This window comes from Podarcis tiliguerta (genome assembly GCF_965153285.1).
Source record: "Podarcis tiliguerta genome assembly, chromosome: 5".
Classification (NCBI taxonomy): Eukaryota; Metazoa; Chordata; class Lepidosauria; order Squamata; family Lacertidae; genus Podarcis; species Podarcis tiliguerta.
Window position 1 is genome coordinate 21,271,681 of NC_139538.1, and position 23,697 is coordinate 21,295,377.

The 23,697-nt window shown below is 46.8% G+C and overlaps 1 protein-coding gene across 3 annotated transcripts in view; it reads right to left on the reverse strand.

Annotated features, from left to right (window-relative positions):
* The window catches only part of TIPARP (TCDD inducible poly(ADP-ribose) polymerase), a 29,349-nt gene extending 15,510 nt beyond the window's left edge, over positions 1–13,839 (reverse strand). Inside the window, exons 1-2 of one of the 3 annotated variants that reach the window (XM_083442719.1) lie at positions 13,279–13,839; positions 9,405–10,347 (exon numbers count right to left, since the gene is read on the reverse strand). In XM_083442719.1, the coding sequence (XP_083298845.1) occupies positions 9,405–10,347; positions 13,279–13,543 (1,208 nt within the window). In that variant the 5' untranslated portion in view covers positions 13,544–13,839. Of the gene's footprint in view, positions 1–9,404; positions 10,348–10,991; positions 11,211–13,024 lie in introns of those variants that run through there. The other 2 variants (XM_083442721.1, XM_083442720.1) reach the window with 2 other exon arrangements.
* Between the last annotated feature and the right edge of the window lie 9,858 nt (positions 13,840–23,697).

Below are 23,697 nucleotides of genomic sequence, written 5' to 3' on the forward strand. Positions count from 1 at the left end.
AGGCAGTTTCCCAAAGTTTCTGGCTTCCCAAACCCAACTTGTGTTCTTCAAAATGAAGAGAGTGCCTAAAAAGTGAGTATCTTTAAAAAAAAAAGAAATCAAGGATTCCCAAAATCAGAAACACAAAAGGAACAGGAAGGTGTTAATACATTTCATTCATTCAAATCCAAATCTGGCAAACACTGACAACTTTGGTTTTATAGCCTCTCTATAATATAAAGTCACTTTTCAAGTAGTCTCCAATCCAATAATAAAATGTTTTATTTCTAATCATTATCCAGCAGGCTGGTTAGTCAAGCTGAAAGAAATATACAAACTATTCATCTGCCCAAGGAATTCATAATGGCAGGAACACACTTGTATCAGAATAAAGATGGAGCTGGTTCCTCACATTACCAGCTCATGCCCAGATTTAGGCTGAGCTTCACAGACATCACCAGTAAGGATGCACTTTTTGTGTGATGCAGGATCCACTATAGAACCTCATACGGAAGGCAAGAGAAGCCTTCCCTAGGCTCCCAACTCTCCCAGGTGACATGGATTTATCCTGCTTGGGGATCACATTTAAGACATACAAATTATCCAGCCTTTCCGCATTCCACAACCTTCCACTACTTTTGCACAAACTGTCCGAAGGCCCCCTTTAAGATTATGTCTATTGCCAAAGCTGGAAACTTCTGTGTTAATAAACATGCTGGCCGCTTATCTCTTAACTTCTCAAACCGTGTCTTAGTCTATCTTTCCCACATATGCACAGCCAAGCCCTTGAGCTGTGCCAGGCACCCAACCTGTCAGTCAAAGCCACCTGGCTGCAAACACCATAAATACAGATGCCTTTATTGCTGTGTCCCTTACCTTTGACCGTTGACAAATGCTAAGTGCTGAGTCTACAACCTGAGCAAGCTGATCCTACCTAGGCTGGATGGGGAGTGAACTCTCACAATGATTCTTCCATAGGTTAGCTAGATCTTTCAACACTCACTCAGCTTCCTAAAACAGGGGTAGCCAGTGGGCTGCACTCCATACATGGTTGAACTGCAAACCCAACACTGTTTGGCACTTATGGGAGTTGTTGTTGGACCCATAAAAACATCTGGAGGGCCATCCCTGTCTTAAAAGTACAGTTCCATCTTTCCCCTTTGGTTTCTTATTCTCAATAAAATCTTTCCTATGTTCAGGTTTGAGTGTGGATTCTGCAACAGGGCTAAGGGACCGCATTCCTTCCACGCACTTAGGCCTTTCTGCTTTATGGTACAAGATGTGTGGCTACTAGGAAAGCCTCCTGTCCTCACAAGGATGGAGAAGTGTTTGTGGATGTTCCCTCGCCCCATACAAAATAACTGGCTCATAATCTTTCCCACCCAGCCAGAGCCTAAGGGGAAAGAGGAGTGGTGACAGACTACTTGCACAGCTGGCCATTCTGGCAAAGGCAGAAGCGCCATTCCTTTTCACCCATGGCCAGTGTGAACCTCTGGCTTGGCTCTTTGGGGGATCAAAAGGCTGCACTCCTCTGCCTTACAGAGCACTCTTTCAGTTTCCTCCTCCTTGCCTGCTCTCCACAGTCACCCCTCTTAACCTTCTCAAGTTCCAGAAACCTCAATGCAACTGGCACAGAATCTGTATATTCTTGGTCCACAGGTGTGCCATGCATTTGACCTTTCCACCCAAAGGCTACTGGAGCCGGGACAGAAGTAGCAGAGAGGCTGACGAGAACTCTTAGCACAAATACCTTTGCAAATACTTGCCTGATTTTTCTCACCTTTAATTAAAGGCCATCTGTACCGAGACCTGCGGGTATAGGGTGGTATACAAATTTAATAAATAACACTAGGAAAGCATTTACCACAAGCACAGTGTCTTGCAATAATGGAAAGTATGGGGTTTTTTTAAGCATCTGAACATAACTACTGCCTGCTTCTGCACTGAACTCGCTGAATGACAGTCTTTAGGTGCTTTAAACAAACACAATGGAAAACCACCCCGATTGCATAGAAAGGGAGTGAGCAGAAAGTCCCATTTTACCCACAAAAGGTTGAGGAGCACAGAAATGTTCCTCCCTACCTCTCGCTTATTTTCCAAGCACTTTTCTCCACAGCTAAGCTTCAACAACAACAGCAGCAAGGAGACACCTGCCCTGGATGAGAAGCGCATGTGGGAAGGGGCTATGATGGTTCTGCAGCAAGCGGGGCTATGGGGGGAAAGCAATTATCATAAACTGCAGAGACTGCTTCGGAGTACTATTAATCAAGGGTTAATAAGCCTGATTGGCTGCTGCTATTGGGTTTACCTATGTGCAGTTTCCTGTGAGAATGGCACGGAAGGAACAAGATGACCTAGACCTGGAGCCAGGTGACAGCTGCTTCCCCCCACAATCTTATCTGCATAGTAACAGGAGTAAACAGGAGTCTGCTGACAATTCCCCTGAAACTCCTCTTCTACAGCTTTCCCAGATCCACACAAGATAAAAAGCCAATAGACTTGCTTCATATGTAAATACAGGCTTTGAAAGGGGTGGTGGGGAGGATACCAAGAATTCGCTGGAACTCAGCACACCAGAAATCAGCAGTCATTCACCTCTTTCTTGTTTAGATATTCTGCTTCTCCCCCTCTCCATACACACACCCAGCAAAAGTAAACAGCTGAGCGGATAGAGAAAACATCACAAAATTCATCTGTTCTTATTCATAAGGGGTTATTCTCCTTCATTTCGACAGCTGTGCAGATCACTCAGTTGTAACTTTCAAAAGCAAAGCCAAACTCCCATCTCCAGGAAGTGCGTTTGGAGCGGAAAAACATGCAGACTTAAAACAAGAAGCTACAGTTTTAAGAACCACTTTCTCCCACTTAGAATGTGAGCTGTGTTGGAGAGATTCCTAGTGCATGAACTTGATAATGTTGGGCAATATTATTACCCACTTATTTTCATGGAGGTTTTGAGGACACCTCAAATTCATCACCTCAACAGTAGTTATATGTACCTTATGCTGCTAGAACAGCAATGAATTCAGTTTGGAAAAGCTGATTGGCAGAGTGGAATAAAACAAAACCTGTCTGAACTTCTTCCAGTGCAGGAAAACGAAACCAGTAAGTGTTTCACAGGGAAGTGGACCTACAGGTGAAAAAAATCTTAAGGTTGTAGAAAATGGACTATATCACTCCAAGTGCATTTTAAAAAAATGTTCCTCTGTATAAGAATATGAGAAGTCCCACTAAGCAGAGAATTAGTGCTGCAAGGACAGGATGGTTCACTATGTGCTAGCTTTCTACCTGCAGGCGAGTGCTTTCTGTCCTACCAACTCAGGAAATCTCATTCTGCTGCATGTTTGTTATCTGTCTTGAGATGAGCATGGGGACCAAACAGCACTACAGCCAAGTGCTGGCCCCCCAAAATTAACTCTGAAATTCTAAAAACTAAAATTATAAGAAAAGATAGGAAGAAGAAATAGAACAATGGCACTCTGCATTGGAAGAACAGTATCTACCCTAGGTATTTTCCTCAGGTCCTTCAATATGGTGAGTGTTTTAGAACCCCATTACAGTGCAAACTGTAAGGGTTTTACACAAAAGCAAGCCCCACTTTGTTTGCAGGGTCTTACTTCCAGGTAAGTGGATTACAGCCTGAAGTTTCTTATCCTGGAGGTTGGCAATGAGATACAGAGATACAAATGAAAGAATGTCAGAACACATCTGGTCAAAAGCCAACAAGGGAAGGCATTTCTGTTAATATGCTGCAGCAGGGTAATAAGAGTGCTTGCCGATCAGAAGGTCAGCGGTTCGAATCCCTGCAACGGGTGAGCTCCTGTTGCTCGGTCCCTGCTCCTGCCAACCTAGCAGTTCAAAAGCACGCCAAAGTGCAAGTAGATAAATAGGTACCACTCCAGCGGGAAGATAAATAGCTTTTCTGTGCGCTTATCTGGTTCGCCAGAAGCGGCTTAGTCATGCTGGCCACATGACCCAGAAGCTGTACGCCGGCTCCCTTGGCCAATAAAGCGAGTTGAGCGCTGCAACCCCAGAGTCAGTCACAACTGGACCTAATAGTCAGGGGTCCCCTTAACCATACCTATTTATCAAAACAGGAACTTCTTTTGTAAGAGCCCCATGGAAATGAACGAGGTGTTAAGCAACAATAGGGGCACACATGCCTGCATTCCATCACAGTGAGCTCATATGGCAGTATTCCATCTTTACCCCATGGTAGACAGCAAAAAAACATGGATGGAATCCTGAAATTAATGGGGAGGGGGGCGCAGGTATCACACAATCTATCCTGAACTGTTTCTATGCCAGCTAGTCATTGTAAGAACTACTATTTAAGAACTAGTGCCTGGGTTTGCTCCCCCCCCCCCCTCTTCCCTCCCTGTCCCTTTTACCTTGTGTGTCGTGTTTTCCAGAGTGTAAGCCAGCAGGCAAGGACTTTTTTAACTGACTGTACACAAGCCATTCAAGGGAGCCCTTTTTGGCTGAAGGGCAGGGCGCAAACACTCTATAAATAAATGCGCATTTTAGAACAAGCAGGGGGCAATACTTATTGAAAAAGAAGCCATTTGCAAGCCACAGAGAAGTACTTTAGTCCCCAGGGGAGCCAATGGCTTAGGACCTACGAACTTACTTAGGAGCACAAAACAATGACAATATTATGGACACAGAGCATAATGATGGGTCACTGTGCCATGTAAGCTGTATTCAAAACAAAGGAAGGGATATATTTAAAAAAAAAGAACCCCCCTGCTGGTTACTATCCGAGACTGGCTGCAGCTTGTCCTCTCCTGGAACTGCTGAAACAGACATTTCCTTGTTGCATGCAAGCTTTATTGCTCAGCTTCTAAAGCCCGGCTGACCAAGAGAGATTAATAGCTTTAGCCCAACAGGGGTGGTAACCATGTGAACCAGGAGGCTCTGGCAAAACAAACTCAGGCGCTCAAGGTGGCCAGGTGCAACAGGCCACTATCTGCACCCAGTTGCCAGGAGACACAACATCTGAGGAGGAAAGGGGAAAGCCAAGTTGCATTGACCACAGAGCAAAGACTTGCAGGGGCCTCTGAAAGTTACAAGATTCCCCAAGTCATTTTAAGTCAGAAGTAGCCGGGCTGCCTGGACTGATCAAACATCCAGAGTTCACAAAGGATCTCAGAAGTAGCCCAGCCTAAGCCTCTGCTAATAAGGGCATTCTGAAACAACATCTGCAACAGGTGGCCCATCCAGGCTTTGCTTAAACAACCTCAAACCAAAGAGCTGTCTACTCTACTGTTCCTCCTAATGTTTAGCCTACATCCTTTTTTCATTTGAACTGACTGGTTCACATCCTACTACCTTCTGGAGAAACAGAAAACCATTCTGATTCATCGCCCAGGGTGTGGTTTTTTATTACAGTATTTGGTTTTCCCCCTTAAGTGCTGATAGTTCTCTCCTTTCAGGTTTTGATTTAATGACTAGTGAGCCATTGTGCATAACGGGCCTCACTTGGGTCAGGCTTGCATTAGCTAGCATCCTTTTAAAGCCAAATCTTGCTGCCCATCCCTTCAATCATGCTCCCCACACATTACCTGTATGACATCAGGTGTAGGATGGGTGACTATGACTTGCTCCAAACAGGAAAGTCTGGTGGAGCCAAAGGCCAAAAGTTGTTTGTGTTGTAGTTTTATGTGGTGAACCGCCCTGGGATATGTGGGTATACAACTTTAATATAAAAATAAACAGAAGTTTCCAACCCTTGATCTAGATACCAAAGAATCACCTCAGGAGCTGAAGTTCTCTTGCCTCACCTCAGGAAACCATACAACCCTGTAAAAGAGGTTAAAGGCCAGGCATAGGCAAACTTGGCCCTCCAGACATTTTGGGACTACAACTCCCATCATCCCTCGCTAAATGGACCAGTGATCAGGGATGATGGGAGTTGTAGTCCCAAAACACCTGGAGGGCCGAGTTTGCCTACGCCTGTTAAAGGCAGTCTTGAACACCAAGTCTGAATTATGTTTAAAAAATTCCCTTATAACAATGAATATTACAAACGCAAGGAGTATGTGGGAAATGGGATTTTTCCTGAAAGAAAGCATAGCAGCAGAAACAGTCACTGAAGTCCTAGTGTAAGATGGCAGCTTTGCCATCTTGCACATAGGAAATTGAGAAGAATACAATATTTATTGGTATGATGAAATCTTCTTACAAGGGAACTTCTGTGACATTTTGTCTTCCCTGCAAATGATGATAAATGTTGGGCTGGAAAGAAACTAATTAGGAAGTTGCCACAGTTAAGTGTAAAATCATGTGGGTGTTTCTACAGTACCTCACACATGGCCTTGATGCTGACTTGCAACTTGTGAATATAAAACATCACAGGCACAAGTTTTCTTTGGAAGCAGATCTCTGTGGGTGTCGATCAATGAAAGAATGGATGGGTGGGAAGCCGCAATCAATGAACTTCAGTCTGATTTCAATGAGTCCATTCGAAATATGACTAATGTTGGGCACTGCCTGTAGCTTTCATGATGATCTTTACATGAAGGTCTTTCCACACAGGGAAACTGCAACTGTTGAAGCAATGTCCCGGCTACAATTTCAGCAACAGCAAAAGTAATAATTTACACAACTTGGAAAAGTAATAAATCCAAAGTGACTCCACTTTGATGCAGAACGAGCCCTTGTGTTCAGATAAGGGACTAGGGAAGATTAGCACCAGGTGCTGACTTGCAAGAAAGAGCAGCGTTTTATCTAGGTTGTGACAAAATAGAATGAAGGTTTTTAGATCTACTCCTCCTGCTCCCAGATTTCAAAGCAAAAGTTCCAAACTCTGGATAACCACAATGAAACACAAACAGCTCTGAAGCATTAAGAAGAATGCTTTTGGCACACAAACAAAAATGCTACTTGAACCACTTATTCAGGTTTAGTACTGCACAGTCTGAAGGGAGATGGAGAGATTATCAGGCTCATTATTTACAACATGTACATTATGGATTCCTCAGACCCAAGCCATCCCCAACAGAAGTTCATCCAGCTTCTCCTTGATGCCAGATTGAGAAATTCCACAACATCCTCAGGCAACTGTTCAACCACCCAGCTGTTCCTGCTATTAGACAGGCCTCCCCCCCCCCTCACCTCACCTCCCAACTCTAAACTCTGCACTGCTTGCAACTTAAAACCCACTGCTGCTTCCCTCCCTTGTTAGCACAAGTCCTGCAGGAGTTCCCTTGCTGCCTCGGTTCAGCCACACATGCCAGAGTCTGGAATTTGCAGGCAGCGCCTGAAGGACCAGCCTGACAGCACAAGCAACTCAGCCAGTTGCTTGGGGCAACAGTGGTTTCTTTACAGATGCCAATGAGGCAATTCCAGCAGGATGCCCCAGGAGGCCTTGTGATGTCACAAAGGATACCAGGGCGTCCACTCGAGTCACGGCAGTGGAGCTACTTTGAATGGCAAGGAGCCCAGGGCTAGGGCTGAATGCTTGTAGAACCTGCCTTACCCCTCCCAACCCCCACCCATTTGCTCTAGTTGCAACTACTTTGCGTGACAAGGAATTGGTTCATATTTCAAAAGTGCCAGAACACCCTAATTGGCACAGTTCCTTTGGAACGATGCAGGTACACAGACTGAATCCGGAACACTGTGTATTCCTTCGCAAGAGCCCAGGCATGTGCAGTAATCGAAGAGATGCAGCAATGCTACCTTGACAGGAAGGCAGCAGGGGAGGAGAGAGGGAGAAAGAGAAGGCATAACCAAAGTTTAGCTTCCAAGGGCTTCCACTGGCAGCCTTTGCAGGCTGGCTAAAAAGAGGACATTCCACAATTCTTTCAGCTGTGCAAGATAAAAGGAACAACTGCTCCGCTGACATTTTCTTCCATCCTGTGTGCAGCAGCAAGTGGCACAAAAAAGGGAAGAAATCCAAGCCATGTTTATTATTCTGTTTCCAAAACACAACCGTGCCAGCCAGACCCCAAATGGTGGAGTGAGTGCTCTTAGGGGTGTGGCGGTGTTTTCCAAACACACATCTTTTGGGTCCGTGGCCGCTTTACAGGTGTTACGTGACCACCTTGAAAATATGGTGCGACCTCCTCCCGCTTGGCTCTCCTCAAGGATGTACTTCATTTACATGGAGCTGTATGTGTCAATCACCAACTTGGCTGGGTCTGAAAATAGCCATATATCCTTTGAACAAATGCACTACTCCTTTAAAAACATGTACATGGGCCAGCTCTCTTTAATCAGCCTGGTTGAGTTTTTCTCCCAAAACTAGAAGTCAGGAAAACCCAATGAAGCTGAATGTTGGAAGATGCACAGCCGACAAAGTACTTTTTTTCTTTTTACACAGCATATGAACTATGGAATTTGCTCCCAACAAGAGCCACCGGCTGTCTTAAAAGCGAATTTTGAATTAGGATTAAAGAAATTCATGAAGAATAACACTCTCAGTGGTTACTAGTGACGGTGACTAGGTTCTATCGCCACCAAGTTTTCAGGTATCAAAGTCAGAGAGAGTGCTGTTGGGTTCAGCTCCTGCTTTGGGGCTTTTCATAGACATCTGTTTGGCCATTGTGAAAGTGGGATACTGGGATTAGGATGGGCCACTGGACTGATCCAGCGGGCTCTCCTTTTCTTCATATGGGACAGGATTCACTCAAGAGCCATGTGTTGTGGATTCTCCCCCTCCCCTGTAGGCTACTCTTCCAGTGCCTTAAGTTTAGTCCACTTCTCTTGTGGCAAGTGTGGATACCAAAAGTCTGTAGTTACTCTGGATTAGTTAATACCCAAGATTAAAGTCCAAACACCATGGCTGTTTACATGCAGCAAAAGCACACTTCTACTGCCCCTAAGTTTTAGCAAGATTGTAACACAGAAAAAACACACCACTTACTTGTTCTTCTATTTCCTGCTGTCTACTCAGCCTTCTTACAGTTCAAGCACATAGGCCAATAACCCTTCATCAGATGTGCATCCACATGCTGTGGTTTAGAAGCACCCTCTCAAATCTAGCTGGCCAGTTTCCATTGAGGTCCATGAATGCTGGGTGCTGGACACAATGAAAACCCCCCCAGCTATGCCGTTTGACCTACAACTCCAAGCATTCTTGAACTTTGGTCATGCTGGGTAGGGGCTGCTGAGAGTTGGAGATCCCAAAACACAGATGGCCCCCCAGCCCTGTTTTAAATGAAAGCCTGTTTAAATTGGGCTGCTCAGTTATCAGCTCACCTGAGATTACATGGATACTTTTGAAGAGATTAAGGGCGTGCCACCTAAAAAGCTACTAATTAAAAGTCAGACAAAGGAATTTTAGTAGGTCAATAATTCAAGGTAATAGAGGCTATATGCAAGAATGCACTTTCGAGAAAAGGGTTCCCCAGATTTTGGCTAAGATTCCTTTACGTTTAACACAAGGACAGTTAAGGCAAGAAGGGCGTCTTATCACTCACCGGTATCTCATTTTGACTTTGTCGTTGTCCGGGTTGCAGTAGAGCCTTTCCATTTGCTCCTGGGAGTCAGTGGTCACACTCTGCCACACTTGTGTGGCTGTCCTCCTGACCTGCCAGTGGTAGGGCAAGACCGTGTGGTGCCTGGGGCAATCGCTGCCGAGGAGGCAGACCCCCTGTAGAAAATCCACGCAGATGTCCACCCCGTCCTTCTGGTGGGTGTGATATTGCAGCTGGTTCAAGAGTTCAAACACAAGGTCGAGGGACGCTTCCTCGCTTTTGTCCTGGAAAAGCCCATCTCCAAACTTATCCGCAGGATTCAAGTGGCATTGACCCATGAAGCTGCTGTTGTTGTCCTGGAGCACCACAGGATAACCTTCAAGTATCTTGTCAGGGCAGGAAAGAAAGGCAGCAGCATCGCTGGAGGCAGCATGCAAGGAGTGGTCCTGGAATGGCTCACTTGCAGAAGAGGTAACGGAGGGGAAACTCTGCTCCCCAGGCTGGGCCTCCTGGTCAGGAGACCCGTCTGATATTTGCCCTTGAACGTCCGAAGTCCCTGCCACCAGCACCGCCATGCTGCTGTCCGGCTGAGCGCAGGGAGCCGCGATCCCCAAGACCTTCTTCGTGACAGGTTCATGCAAGTTGCTACGGTTGCTCTTCTGTCCTCTGCGCCGGAGGAAAGCATCCAGGGCGCCAGACCCCAGCAAGGTGGTGATGATGGGCCGCAGAGCCCTCAGTGCCCCTGTGTCCAGCAGCTTCTGCACGTCCTTCTTTTTGAAGCAAGGCCTGACCGGCGGGATCTTTCCGGAGATCCTTGCCGGCATAGCAAAGGCCTCTGAAGGAGCGGAGCCCGGCACCTCCTGGCAGCAGGCCGGCTGAACTGCGCAGGGAGGTCCCAGTTCGGCTTCCATCGCTTTGAGGGTCTCCTTCCGAGTCACACAGGCGCCTAGGGCAGAAGGAGGGTGGGAAAGAAAGAAAGAAAGAAAGAGGTTAACTTCTCCCTTCTAGCGGGGCTCAGGTTTGACACAAAAATCACATCTCCCACACACCCCAAAAAACACAACACACCCATTTACAGCATGTGAGCAGTCCTTAGCAAATACAAAGACTGAAACCAAGTAAACACCATTATCTAAAAACACCAACATTTGTTTCGCCCTCCCTCACATACATCCTTGGAACAGGGTGGGATCTACCTTTTCACCTTTACTGGCACAAGACTATGGCTCCTTCCTATTCACACAAATGCAAGTCTGGCTGCTCCTTTCTGTCTCCCAAAGACCCATGCAGACAGACTTATCTCTGTCTAGCTAGCTATCTATTCACACACACACACACACACACCAGGAGTGCCAACTGGGAATAAAATATTGGGTGGGAGGTGTCCCCAGGTAAGCTCTGCCCCGCATAATTGATCACAAGAACACCATTTGATTGGCAATGCCCATGAACTTTGGGGGCTGGCCGCCTCCAATATTTTATTGGGGCAGGGGCAAACGGGCCTCTGCCCCAGGAGTTGGTTCCTATGACACACCCACACCCCACACCTATGCCAGCTGACTTCCCAAACCCGTGCCCACAGATACATACACAAAGTCTCTCCCTCAGGGAAACGCAGGGTGATCTCTCCCCCTCCCGGAACCCAAGTCAGTGGAAGTTGACCAGATTCCGTGTGCAGCTCGGAACCGAATGAGTAAGATGAGCATGTGAGAATGCGAAACTGTCCTTGCAGCGGCTCCTCCCCAGAAGGGCGGATTCCTCAAGAGAGACCTCAAGAGAAACGCACATCCCTCGGGTCGCCCTGCGCGCCGCCGCCCCACTTGCGGGTTGGGAACTGCCTCGTCATTCCCTCTCCCGAGCCTCTGAGGTAGTTTCGCATTCCCACAAACAGCCAGTCATCCCGCCTGAATCACACGCACCAGCCGCTTCTGACTAAGCAGCGAAGGAGCCGACAAGCTGCCCTGCCACCTGCAGGACTTTCCCCGGCACTGCAGCTTCCAAAAGGGGAAAAAAAGTTTTTTTTTTGTATGGGGTTGGGCACACATACACAGAAGCCACGATGCTCCAGCGCCTGGGAATATTTTAATTGGAAGATCAAGAGCCGCATTTCCATGTGGTTAAGACAACTCTCGGTTTGGGATATCTACACTGCTAGAAAGGATCCTTACAGAGGGTTGGGGGATACAGAAAAGTATGTGAATATATATTTAAAACAGTTTATTTGATTTAAACTCAGGCTTCTTCAAAGGAACATCTATTAAACTGGTGCAATATTCCGAATCGGGACTTCTTACTGCTCGTGAAGCCAAGGTTTGCTTTATACACATCTAATAAAACTGTATAATAATGATTTTATTAGGCATATGCCGCCCCTCGGACTGACTGGGTCGCCCCAGCCACTCTGAGCAGCCCCCAACAAAATATTAAAAGCACAATAATATATCAAACATTAAAAACTTCCCTAAACATCTGGGTGAAGGTCTACCTATTCTTCCGTTTTCATCGTGGAACAAGCCAGCCTTTATTTACTTGAAATTCTGCCCAGCTGAACAGCATTTTTTTCATGAGATGCTTACTCTGCGCCAGGTAAATGTGTCCTGACTTACAAGAATGTTCTCAAGCCAGTTACGGCCAAGTTAAATCTTTCTCCATTTGTCTACTCAGAAGTAGGTCCTGCTGAATTCAGATTAGGACTGCAGTTTAGCCTGCCTCCCCATCCCCCTTCGGTGCAAATCCCACAGCCAGGCAGTCCGTGTGGCGCTTAAAGCCAAGGATGACTCCAGCAAAAAAGGAAGTGCAGAAAAGACACTGTCACCAGTTCCTTGAGCTCAACGGTCACTCACTTCCCTTCCCTTAGCTGCTTTGCAACACCAGGATCGAGGAAGGTCATCGAGAGGCTTTTGCCCAAGCGATAAAAGGGGCACCACCTTCCGAGAAGCTCTATTGTTTGCAGAGGACAGAAACTCAACGCGGATTAGTCACCCCCGCACACAATTGCCCCGAATGGTGCAACAGGGGCGATCTGGATACTGCGATGTGGCAGTGGTAGAGGGCCTAATCCTGGCAGCAGAGCAGCGGGCGACCCTTCCAGATTGATGAATGCACAATACTGAAAGCGTGGAAAAACTCTTGGCAAGCCTGCAATGAGCCGAAGGCTCCGCTCCAATTCCTGCGCAAGGCGCTTTGGTTTCATTCACTGGCCGGGAAGCCCGGAGGGGTAGTCGACAGCTCTTCCGTTTTTTGAAGAGTTGACTCTACGGCTGGGATCGACCCCCCCTCCCCTCCGTCTGCTTCGGCCAGGCCCTTTAAGTCCTCCCCTCCCCCAGCCCGATGTACTCACTCCACCTCCCCGAACAGAGAAGCCCCCAGGGGACTGCAATGCACACCAACCCCGAAGCACGTCCCGTGGAAGTCCGAGGGACTCCCACTTCGGGGGAAAAACACGTCTAGGATCGCCCTTCAAGGCTGCAATCCAAAAGCCACTCTTTCCTTGGAAGTAGGACCCGCAGTATCCGATTATTATTTTTTTTTAAGGGGTGGGTGGGTGCGCCAAGCAATCGCAACCCAGTCCTTAATTTTGGAATTTGCGAGGTTCTTTTTGAAGGGGGGAGAGCACTTTTCACCTTGCTCGCCCGTTTGCTCTGCAACCCGGTCCTTGTTCAGAAGCCCAGCCGCACTTGAATACAAGAGCGCTCGCTTCCAAGTTAAATGCGCATAAACAAAAAATAATCATCTCAGCAAGAAAGGACTTTTCCCCTTAAAAAAAAAAAAAAATTAACACGCGAAGGAGCACCAAATCCTCTTTAATTCAGCGCCCCTCGACAAGTAGCTTCTTTCATTTTTTAAGCAATGAAGCAAAAGCCTCGAAGGAAGTTACCGGAGTCTGTTCTTCGCTTCGCCTCTCCGCTGGCCGACTGCAGCAAAGGCGACCGACCCCAAGGCGAAGCAGCCCAGCCCGAGCCAAAGGGCAGTTGCTGGTCCGGCGTCGACGGAGCAAGGGAAAGCCGGCAGAAGAGGAGGCGGAGGCGGCGGCAGGAGCAGGAGCCCCGGCGTCTCTCCTTCCCCGCGTTCAGCCCGCTCTGCCCCCGACGGCGGCGCACCTCAGGCTCGGGCAGCGGCGCTCGCTCGGCCCCTTCCCGCATGTGACCCAGCGGCGCCCATTCCCCTTGCAGCTCCTCTCCTCCTCCTCCTCCTCGCCCTTCGGATTCCAGCGGCGACTGCTTCTCACATGTTCCTCTGGAGCCGTTTTAAGTACCGCTTCCTGGAAAGCCCTCGGCCGGGCAGCTGCACCATCGGAGGGTGGAGCTTTGCATGCGAAGCGAAGCTTCGCCTGCCTTCCTTCCCCTTCCCCTCCCCCCTGCTTTTATTTGCAAAGCGCTCCCTGACTCGCCCAGCCGCGCCGTCAGTCCGGGCTCGCATTCCAAGCCGGGCTCCGCCTCCTCCTCTTTCCCTTCGCTTTGCTGCCTCGCCTTCAGCCAAGCCCACCCAATCAAGGGCGGGCACGGGGGAGGGACTGGCTGCTTCGCTTATTTGCATAGCTGGGATTCTAAACTCTGTGGGTGGGGAGGGGGAAGGAAGCGAGGGAGCGAGCGAGCGAGGCGCGTTCACACGCGCGCGTTCTCACGCACACCAGGAGCGCCCTGGAGAACCGGGACCGCTTGCGTTGCAAAAAAAAGGGGCACTTTGTTCCAGGCAGGGCGAAGTTTGTTGCACGGCAAGAGGCGCTGCAGACACGTGCAAACACACTCTCTCACACACGCCCCTCTTCTTCCTAACCCCCCCCCGCGCGTGCACGCGCACACACACACACACCCCTGCGGTAACCCGAGAGGCGCTTTTGAACCGAGCACTGCGAGGAAACTGGGCGTGGGAACGGGGGCCGCGTCGTCCTGCGCCGCGATTGGGCAATCTGAACTTGCCGAGCAACAGCCCCGGGTCGGATTTCGGGGGAAACGAGAGTGAAGCATGTTAGTTTCTGTCTTCGAGCTGGCGAGGGGGAAATGGGAAACGGAGAATTGGAGCGAGCGACGGGCTGTCGCTGTCACCTTGACATAGGAGGAGCTGGCTTAGCAGAAAGCTATCTCCCTACCTAACCACCCACCTTCCCCCCCCCCCCGTTAAATCTTCTTTGTATTGCCATCGCCATAAAGCAAGGAGCCGGGCCAAAGAGGGTGGGGACGAAAGTCGAAGCTGAGAAACGGCTTGGAGAAGAGCGATTCCGTGCAAGGAAGTTGTTCGTGAGAAATGAATGAGCAGATTTCATATTCGCTTTTGGCACACAAAGAACCCCCCGAGCACTGATGACTAGTTGCCTTGTCCTGTTGGGAAGTATCGAGGTGCAAATACGAAAGGGGTAATTTAATCGTTATTTACTCAACGCAGCTTCCCGTCTCATTCATCTCGTACTATTTGCATAGAGAAAGCTGCGGGGTTGCTATTGCTTTGATCGGCAAAGTATCTCTGGGACTGCCATTGAATTTCCCTCGCAGCAAAACCCCTGTGCTGGAGGCCTACAGAACCCCCATTTTACAGAGAGGGAAACTAGAGGATTGCAGGTGTATTTCCCTGTAAATTCCATTGGACCCGGTGGGGTTTACTTCCAAGTAAATATGTATAGGTTTGCACTGTAAGGGAGTACTTGGGAGTAAGACCCAACATTCGAGAATAGCCTTCAGCATGAGTTACAGTATAAATTAAATTATTGTTAATTATTAAATAAATAATTAAATTTGTAGGAATCTAATTCATCCATAGATCTCAAGGTGGTTCAAAATACCTCATAAAAATGAGAACAACTCCCACAAACCAATAACACACACACACACATATACATACACACGCTACAGTATATTATATCAAATGCTATATTTTCCAAATTATTTTTATTAATTTTCCAAATTATTACAAATCAAACCGAATTACTTCAATTGAATACAATTTCTTAAAATCAGGTTTCCCGCTCTTGTTGCAAACATATGCAGCGTGGGGGTATCAGGTGGGCTGTTGCCCTGGGCGCACTTGGGGGGGGGGGCTAAAACAGGTGCCCTCCCGGCAGAGATCCAGCACGCAAGGGCCTGCTCCTCCAGGGCGCGGGACAGGCTAGTGGAGGGTGAAGCTCATGCCCCACCTGGCGATGAGGGCCTGGCGCACATGCGCGCACACTTGGGCGCTGGTGGAGGTGCTAGCCTCTGACTCCTGCTGCTACTCCTAACGCAGCTTTTAAAGGCAAAGGCCCCCTAGGCAAATGGAAAATGGCAACCCTATAACTGAATAGGTTGCATACTTCTGCCGCCCCCTTTACAATTCCTTACAGGCTTTGCTCTACAGTGGTACCTCGGGTTACATACACTTCAGGTTACAGACTCCGCTAACCCAGAAATAGTACCTCAGGTTAAGAACTTTGCTTCAGGATGAGAACAGAAATCATGTTCCGGCGGCGTGGCAGCAGCGGGAGGCCCCATTAGCTAAAGTGGTGCTTCAGGTTAAGAACAGTTTCAGGTTAAGTACGGACCTCCGGAACGAATTAAGTACTTAACCACGAGGTACCACTGTACTGTATATTTAATTTGTGCATTAAATTTTTACCTGCAAACAATGTCTGTTGATTCTGGGTGGTAAAAAAGAAAAGAAAAAAGGCCACATTTTGAAGTCAACATTTTGATTGCAATTACGAAGAATGAAGTTAGCATTTTTACCATGCCAGTCCATGCGGCACTTGTGTTTGCTCGCTTTCGCCACCACGAGGCCCTTCCTCGGGTTGTTTTTTTTAAAAAAAGCATGGTGTACATATTTCCTCTGCTTTTATGACTGAGGAAGGCAAATAGTGTGTTCTCTTTCCCCTTTAACTGCCACCTTTCCATCATGCTCCTTTTGCGTGCTGTGACCAGCTTGTTGTCCCTCCCTCCTGCATGCTTCTAGCATCCTCTGTTCTGAACATTATGCTCGGCAGTGACATTTGAACAAATATGTCAGGTCTACCTGGCATTTTACCCTTATGAACTGTCAGGCTGTATGGAGAGGCAAGCAAGGAGATCTGACACATTTGTTCACATGGCCCTGTCAAGAGCACTGCTGAGGACTTGGCAGAAAGGTAGCTGTCAGGCGGCTTTGAAAAAAAGGCAATTCACCTGTAAGCTTCTGGGGAAAGGCTGCTATTCAGCTACAAGCTGGGCAGCAGGGAGGTGGAAAACTATTTCTGCTGCTGTCTGTCAAGGGGGCTGTTAAGAATTCGTGGCCTTCTCATTATCCATTCTCTGCCTCTCTCTCAAGATGACTTACAGGCAGAATACTTAACCAAGTCTTCTGGAAAGGATATTGTAGAGCTGGGAAAAGGTTCGGGAAATTGATACAGGGGATGGAGCAACAACTTCCCTTGGAGGAAAGGTTGCGGCATTTTGGACTTTTCTGTTTAGAGAAAAGGAGGGGCAAATGCAGTGGCACAAAAGAAGCATTGACAATTATGCATGGAGAAAGCAGATAGGGAAATGTTTTTCTCTCTTGTAACGCCAGAACAACTCGTGGACATCCAGCCAAGCTGAGCGTTGGAAGACTCGGGACAGATAACAGAAAGTACTTATTCACCCAGTCTGTGGAACTCACTCCCACAAGAGGCAGCGGGGGCCACCAACCCGGACGGGTTTAAAAGAAGGCTAGACAAATTCATGGAGGATAACATCTACTGGCTTGATGGCTGTGCTACACCACCAGAGCCCACCTGCTTCTGAATTCTAGTTGCTGGAAAACCACAGGAGAGTTCTCCGCTCCTCCACATGCAGCTGCTGGGTGACCTTGGGCCAGTCACGCTTCTCTGAAGTCTCTCAGCCCCACTCACCTCACAGAGTGTTTGTTGTGGGGGAGGAAGGGAAAGGAGAATGTTAGCCGCTTTGAGACTCCTTCGGGTAGTGATAAAGCGGGATATCAAATCCAAACTCTTCTTCTTCTTCTTCCTGTGTTCCTATTCTGCTTGCAGGTTTTCCACAAGCATCTGGTTAACCTCTGCGAGAACATGATGCCTGACCAAATGGGCCATTGGCTTGATCCAGCAGTTCTTAAACTTAAGTTCTTAAACTGTCTTTTGGCATAGCCCTGTTTCTCCTTTACACCTGCGGGTGTGGCAGTAGATGTTCTGGACTGTTGTCTTGCCTCAGTAAAGGACTGGATGAGAGCCAACAACCTGAAACTCGATGGATACAGCATTTGTATGGTCAATCCTGACCACATCTAAAAGGAGACCATGAGTTTCCCAATTTGGAAATTCACAAATTGTTACACGATTAGAGAGAACTTTCAAAAAATGCAACATCGATGGTATCTAACACCCTGGAAGCTTTCAAAAATGTATAAAAATGTATCAAGTAATTGTTGGAGATGCGGAGACTCAGGAACATTCTTCCATATGTGGTGGATATGTAGGAAAGTACAGGCATTCTGGGAGAGTATACATGCAGAGCTGCAAAAAATGCTAAAGATCTCTTTCAATAAAAAACCAGAGGCCTACCTCCTAGGAATAACAGATTTGGATATTCCACAAAAAAGGAAGGGTATCTTTTTATATGCCACGGCGGCAGCAAGAGTTTTGATCGCAGCAAAATGGAAGAGTAATGAAATCCCCTCTATTCAAGATTGGATCCAAAAGCTGACAGAATATGCTGAATTAGATGGTTTATCAGAAAAAATAAAGAATAAATCAAAACAGGAATTTGTTTCTAAATGGGAGGTTTTCAAAGAATATTTGAAAAATAAATATAGTAGTTTAAATTCTGTTGCAGCATTCGAGGAACTTCAGTAATAGTAGTAAGGTAGATATAAGAAATTAGATTTAATGAGAATAAGTTTAATTATAAGAAAAAATGTGTATGGGCAATAAGTAATATGAATTTGAAGTATGGAATGGACGGGAGGTCGGGTCTTTAGTGTTAAGACCAATAGATGTTTTATTGTCTGCTAGGAGTATTGTGTGTCTATGGTTGTTTTTGTGATTAGTGTATGGTTTGGTATTCGCGTTCGGTGTTTGTTTGTTTGTCTTTCTTGTTGTATAAATAAAAAACTTAAAAAAAAAAAAAAAAAAAAGGAGACCATGAGAAACTTCCTACGTATCGTCTGAAGAATACCTGCATGAGAAGGAAAACCATGCACTGCAGATTAAAAACCAATCATCTGAGAGATTGGTGGCAGTTGGCTAACATATCAGAATTGCAAAAGGTACAGTCATACCTCATGTTATGTTTGCTTCAGGTTGCGTGTTTTCTGGTTGCATCCCATGGTGTAATGGAACAGGTTACTTCCGGGTTTCACCACTCGCGCATGTGCAGACGTGCAAAATAATGTCACGCGCATGCGCAGAAGCAGCAAATCGTGACCCGAGTACGCACAGACGCGTGTTGCATTCTTTTCAGGTTGCGAACGGGTCTCTGGAACGGATCCCGTTTGCAACCAGAGGTACCACTGTATTTTAGAAGTGCCTCTCATTTGGGATGGAAATCACCTGTGTAATTTATTTCTGGAGGGCTGAGGGCGAAAGCTTCTATGTGTATGTCCTGTGAACCACTAAGAGGAAGAAGCATGTTTCAGAACTTCCTGCCCCATCGGTCTCACTATTTAAAAACACTGATGCTTTTGTCCTGGCTGGAAACAGCGAGGCATCTCAGGGGAGTTCGATGTTATGTTTTGCAGGCTTATTCATCATCTTGACCTAATCAGTTGGAAGACTTGGTGGCAGAGCAAGCCTCTGGAAATGGAACCAGGGAGATAAGACCCACATCCGTTTCTGCATTGCAGTAGAGGCCTCATATTGCAGCCCTCAAGATCCGTCTGTCTCACCCGCCGTGCAAGGCTGCGGCTGTGTGTATGGGCAGACGTGCACTTGGAGACGACCTTCAGCTAGGGAATGACTTCAGGAGGAAAACAATACACCGGCCATGATTCACAAGAGACAGTCATCCGAACTGTATATCAGAAAGCAAGCTTCCTCCTCCCCCGCAAAACATTAGCAGCCGCTCCTGTCTGCCTGTGAACATGCAAGTGCCGTGCACTGATGTGGTTTTCTACCACCAAAGCACAGAAACAAAATTAGCAAGAGGAATGAAACAGAGACAGGCTTCCAAGATCCTTGCAGTCTGGTGTTTTCACAAGGGTGGAACGTGAAGCTGAGCTGATACATTCGTTGAAATGTCCGTATCTAAATACAGTATTCATGCTGGGTAACACCTTTCAGCCTTCTGATCTGAGCAAGAGCTGCCCATATGCAGGGATGTATAGAATAAAGGAAAAGATACTGAATCGGACCACTGGTTCATACAGTTCAGCATTATCTGCACTGACTGGTCTTAGGTCTCCACAGTTTTGGAAGGGGCTCTTTCTCAGTCCTATTTGGATATGCTGGAGATCAAACCTTGGGCATTCCCCATATACAGCCTGTGGGAATGTTGACAATAGTAGGAGAGGATATATTGATTAAATACTATCCTTCCTCACTCAACGCTAGTGAGCTAGTAGCAGAGCACATTCCCTTGTACACTGCAGAAAGCTAGTTGATGGATTCGTGAGAATAATTTGAGTTAAGCAATCCAGTCTGGCTTGTCCAGATTGGATTGTTCCTGGTAAATCCCCTTTAGTTCCCTCTTAAAAGCAATCATGACACAACAGTCTTCTTTTAAAAGTAATGATAAGGTTTATTTACATTCCGTTCACAGTATGGTCCTGAAGGCAGACTTTATCTTGTAGTTACAGTTACAGAGAAAAGTGTGGGTTCATCCTCTGTGAGGGATGAGCCCATGTGCTGCTGGCTGAGAGCCAGCAGACAGCAAAAGGCGAAATGGAGACAAGGGATCAAGAGAGTCAAGAGGAAGATGGCTACGTGACTAGCCTCTTTATAGGGTCTGCCAGGGTCACTCCCATCTACCTGGTCACACCCAGGGGGAGGATGCTCCAGACCAGGTGTGACAGGAAGTCCTCCTGACTGGAGCAACATTCCCCTGTGTGTCCACTCTGGGCAAACAGGAAATGTTGTATTTGAGTGCTTCACTGATGTTACATCCCATACAGCCTGTGCTCTGCCACTGAGCTACTGGATGCACATCTATTGCATCCAGTAGTTATACTCCATGGTAGCAATTCATTGTTCATTTAATAAATGTGCTTGTGTCAAAACTGTAATGGAAAAGTCATGTTACTGGGCAGCATGAAACCTCCTAAACTTCCACAACATAATAGTCCTTAAGCCACCTTCCTTTAAGGCAGGGGTCAGCAAACTTTTTCAGCAGGGGGCCGGTCCACTGTCCCTTAGAACTTGTGGGGGGCCAGACTATATTCTGGAAAAAAAAGAACGAATTCCTATGCCCCACAAATAACCCAGAGATGCATTTTAAAGAAAAGTACACATTCTACTCATGTAAAAACACCAGGCAGGCCCCACAAATCACCCAGAGAAGCATTTTAAATAAAAGGACACATTCTGCTCATGTAAAATCACGCTGATTCCCAGACCGTCCTGGGCTGGATTGAGAAGGCGATTGGGCCGGATCTGGCCCCCGGGCCTTAGTTTGCCTATCCCTGCTTTAAGGTGTTTCTCCCGACACATTCCAGTGGATGTGCCCAGGAGTCGCTTCACAAGCATAGCAATGATGCGTCAATGGCAAATTTGCTAACAACATGCTCCTCACTACTTGAGCTGTACAAAGGCATCTCCTACTCTTTCCGTACAGGCTGCAGGAAAACAGACTGGAGCGGGAAGCATGGTTTTGTAGCAAAACAGGTAGGGTTGCCACCTGGCCTATCCTTGTGCTTTTAACAGCAGCCGGAACCACAGAAATAAGCAGGGGATGCTTTTCATAGCACGGAAATCAACATTCTTCCCTGCTAATGCCTGCACATCAAGCTGTTATTAAAGGCACGGCGTGGAACATTGTGTCTGTGGATAAGAACAGGTGATAAGAGTTCATTAAAAAAGAAAAAAACACTCTGGTGAATCGGAGCAAAGGTCTATGCAGTACAGTGGTACCTCAGGTTAAGTACTTAATTCGTTCTGGAGGTCCATTCTTAACCTGAAACTGTTCTTAACCTGAAGCACCACATTAGCTAATGGGGCCTCCCGCTGCTGCTGTGCCGTTGGAGCACAATTTCTGTTCTTATCCTGAAGCAAAGTTCTTAACCTGAGGTACTATTTCTGGGTTAGCGGAGTCTGTAACCTGAAGCGTATGTAACCTGAGGTACCACTGTACAAGAGTTAGCCAGCATGCTGCTTTCCAGAGGCTATGGACTATAATTCCCATCAGCCCCAGCCAGTATGGTCAACAGTCAGGGATGATGGGAGTTGATTTCAAAGGCGCCATATTGGCTAACTCATGACCTCCATTTTGTTTCTGACAGTGGTTAGGCATTTCCTTTGCAAAGCTTCCAAGCTGGGCATGAAATCACCAGCATTTAACAGTGTTGGCGTTTGGAGTTGGCGTGCTCAAAAAAGCTGAACAGAGCACACTGGATCCCTGTTGAAAGAGTACCTTTTTACCTTGCATATAATCTCACTCAGATTACCAAATTTAGGAGACTAACAAAGCCTTTTGTTTACTGCAGGAAGCAGATCCTTCATAGGAAAAAAAAGAGATCCTAGTTCTATCTAACTAAGGCGTTTGAGACATGCTTGCTCTTACACACATAGAGAGGTCTCCTCCCTCAAGGTGAGGATGATGAAGAAGGAAGTAGAAAATGAAGTAGAAAAAGAGCAAGCAGAATGATCAAGGGTTGGAGCAAGTCACCCAGGAGGAAAGCCAGCAGCATTTGGGACGTTTTCACTTAGAGAAATGGTGAGTAAAAGGTGGCATGGCAGGAAATTATAAAATTATACATGGCATGGAGAAAGTGGATAGAGAAAAATCCCTCCCAATAACACTAGAACTCATAGACATCCAATGAAGTTGAATGCTGGGAGATACATTCAGATTAAAGAAAGAACTTCAGATAGTTAAACTGTGGAACTCCCTGCCACAAGAGGCAGTGGTAGCCACCAACCTGAATGGCTTGAAAAGAGGATGAGACAAATTCTTGGAGGATAAGGCTTCTCAACAGCTACTAGCCACGATGGCTATCTTCGGTCAAGAGACCACATGCTTGTAAATACTGTTTGCTGGAAACTGCAGGAGAGGAGAGTGCTCTCACACTTGAGTCTCGCTTGCGGGTTTCCCACAGGCATCTCCTTTGGCCGTTGTGAGAACAGGATGGGCCCCTGGCCTGATTTCAGAAGGCTCTTTTTATGAGAGTATCAGCCCGAAAGCGAAAGAAGATCAATAGGTCTGTGCAAGGACAGTCTGGGAAGATCAGAGGTTCCTCTCTGTCTACCCTTCGCTTGAAAGTATGTCAGCCTACGGTGCAAGCTGAGTAGCACTTCGAACAATCAGCCTCCACTATTTGCTGCTAAGAAATATGCAGCCTTTGAACACGGGCTCGTGCCTGTAAAGTACTCTCAAAGCAATGTTGCATTTATTCCAGTGCACATGGCAGTTTATTCTGTTTTGGGCATGTTTCAGTCACCGGTTTTTCCCACAGACTGTGCATAGATCTGTGTGTATGTGTGTGGTTTTTAAAGAAACTGTTATTAATTTTGCTTTGCCACAGCAGCTGCTTGCTAATCACGCTGTCATCTTTGCCGCAGTACGCTGTGTGTGTACATGTGTGCTTTGCGTGTGCATGCCAGAACATGGTGGGTTAATTAAACATGGCGGTGCCATTGGCAAAGATGCTTCTGTGTGTGAGTCACACACTTGCATTTGATTAGTAGTCTTCAGCGGAAGGTGAGGTTCCTTGTCCTGTCAATTTTAAGTGAGCCGAGAGTTAACATAATTCCGCACATCTTGGTAATTAACACCCTTGAATGAGTCAATTGTGCACAGCTGACTAATAAAGTCAAGACCATTGGTCACATGACACACCCAGCTTGCCAGTTCCTTTGGCAGGAAATTTGGATGTAAGGAAATATGGGGTTGTGCACCAAAATGTCAAAGTTCTCCTGCATGCTTAAGATAGCAAAACTTGTACATAAAATATGGCCATTTATAAACAGCAACAGATACTTTGAACTATTAGGGTCTGGTGAATCATCTTCAAGTTTCTGAGGCTGAAGCAAAGCAGGCAGGGCTGGATCCTTGGATAAGAGGATACATGCAGCCTCCGGGTAAGAACAGAATATAATTAATATACTGTATAATGTTGAAGAATCTCTCAGAACAAGATGGGCCTATTTGAAATGTTGATTCAACATTCCCTCCCCCCTTTTGCAGATAGATCTGGATTGAATTGTTAATTA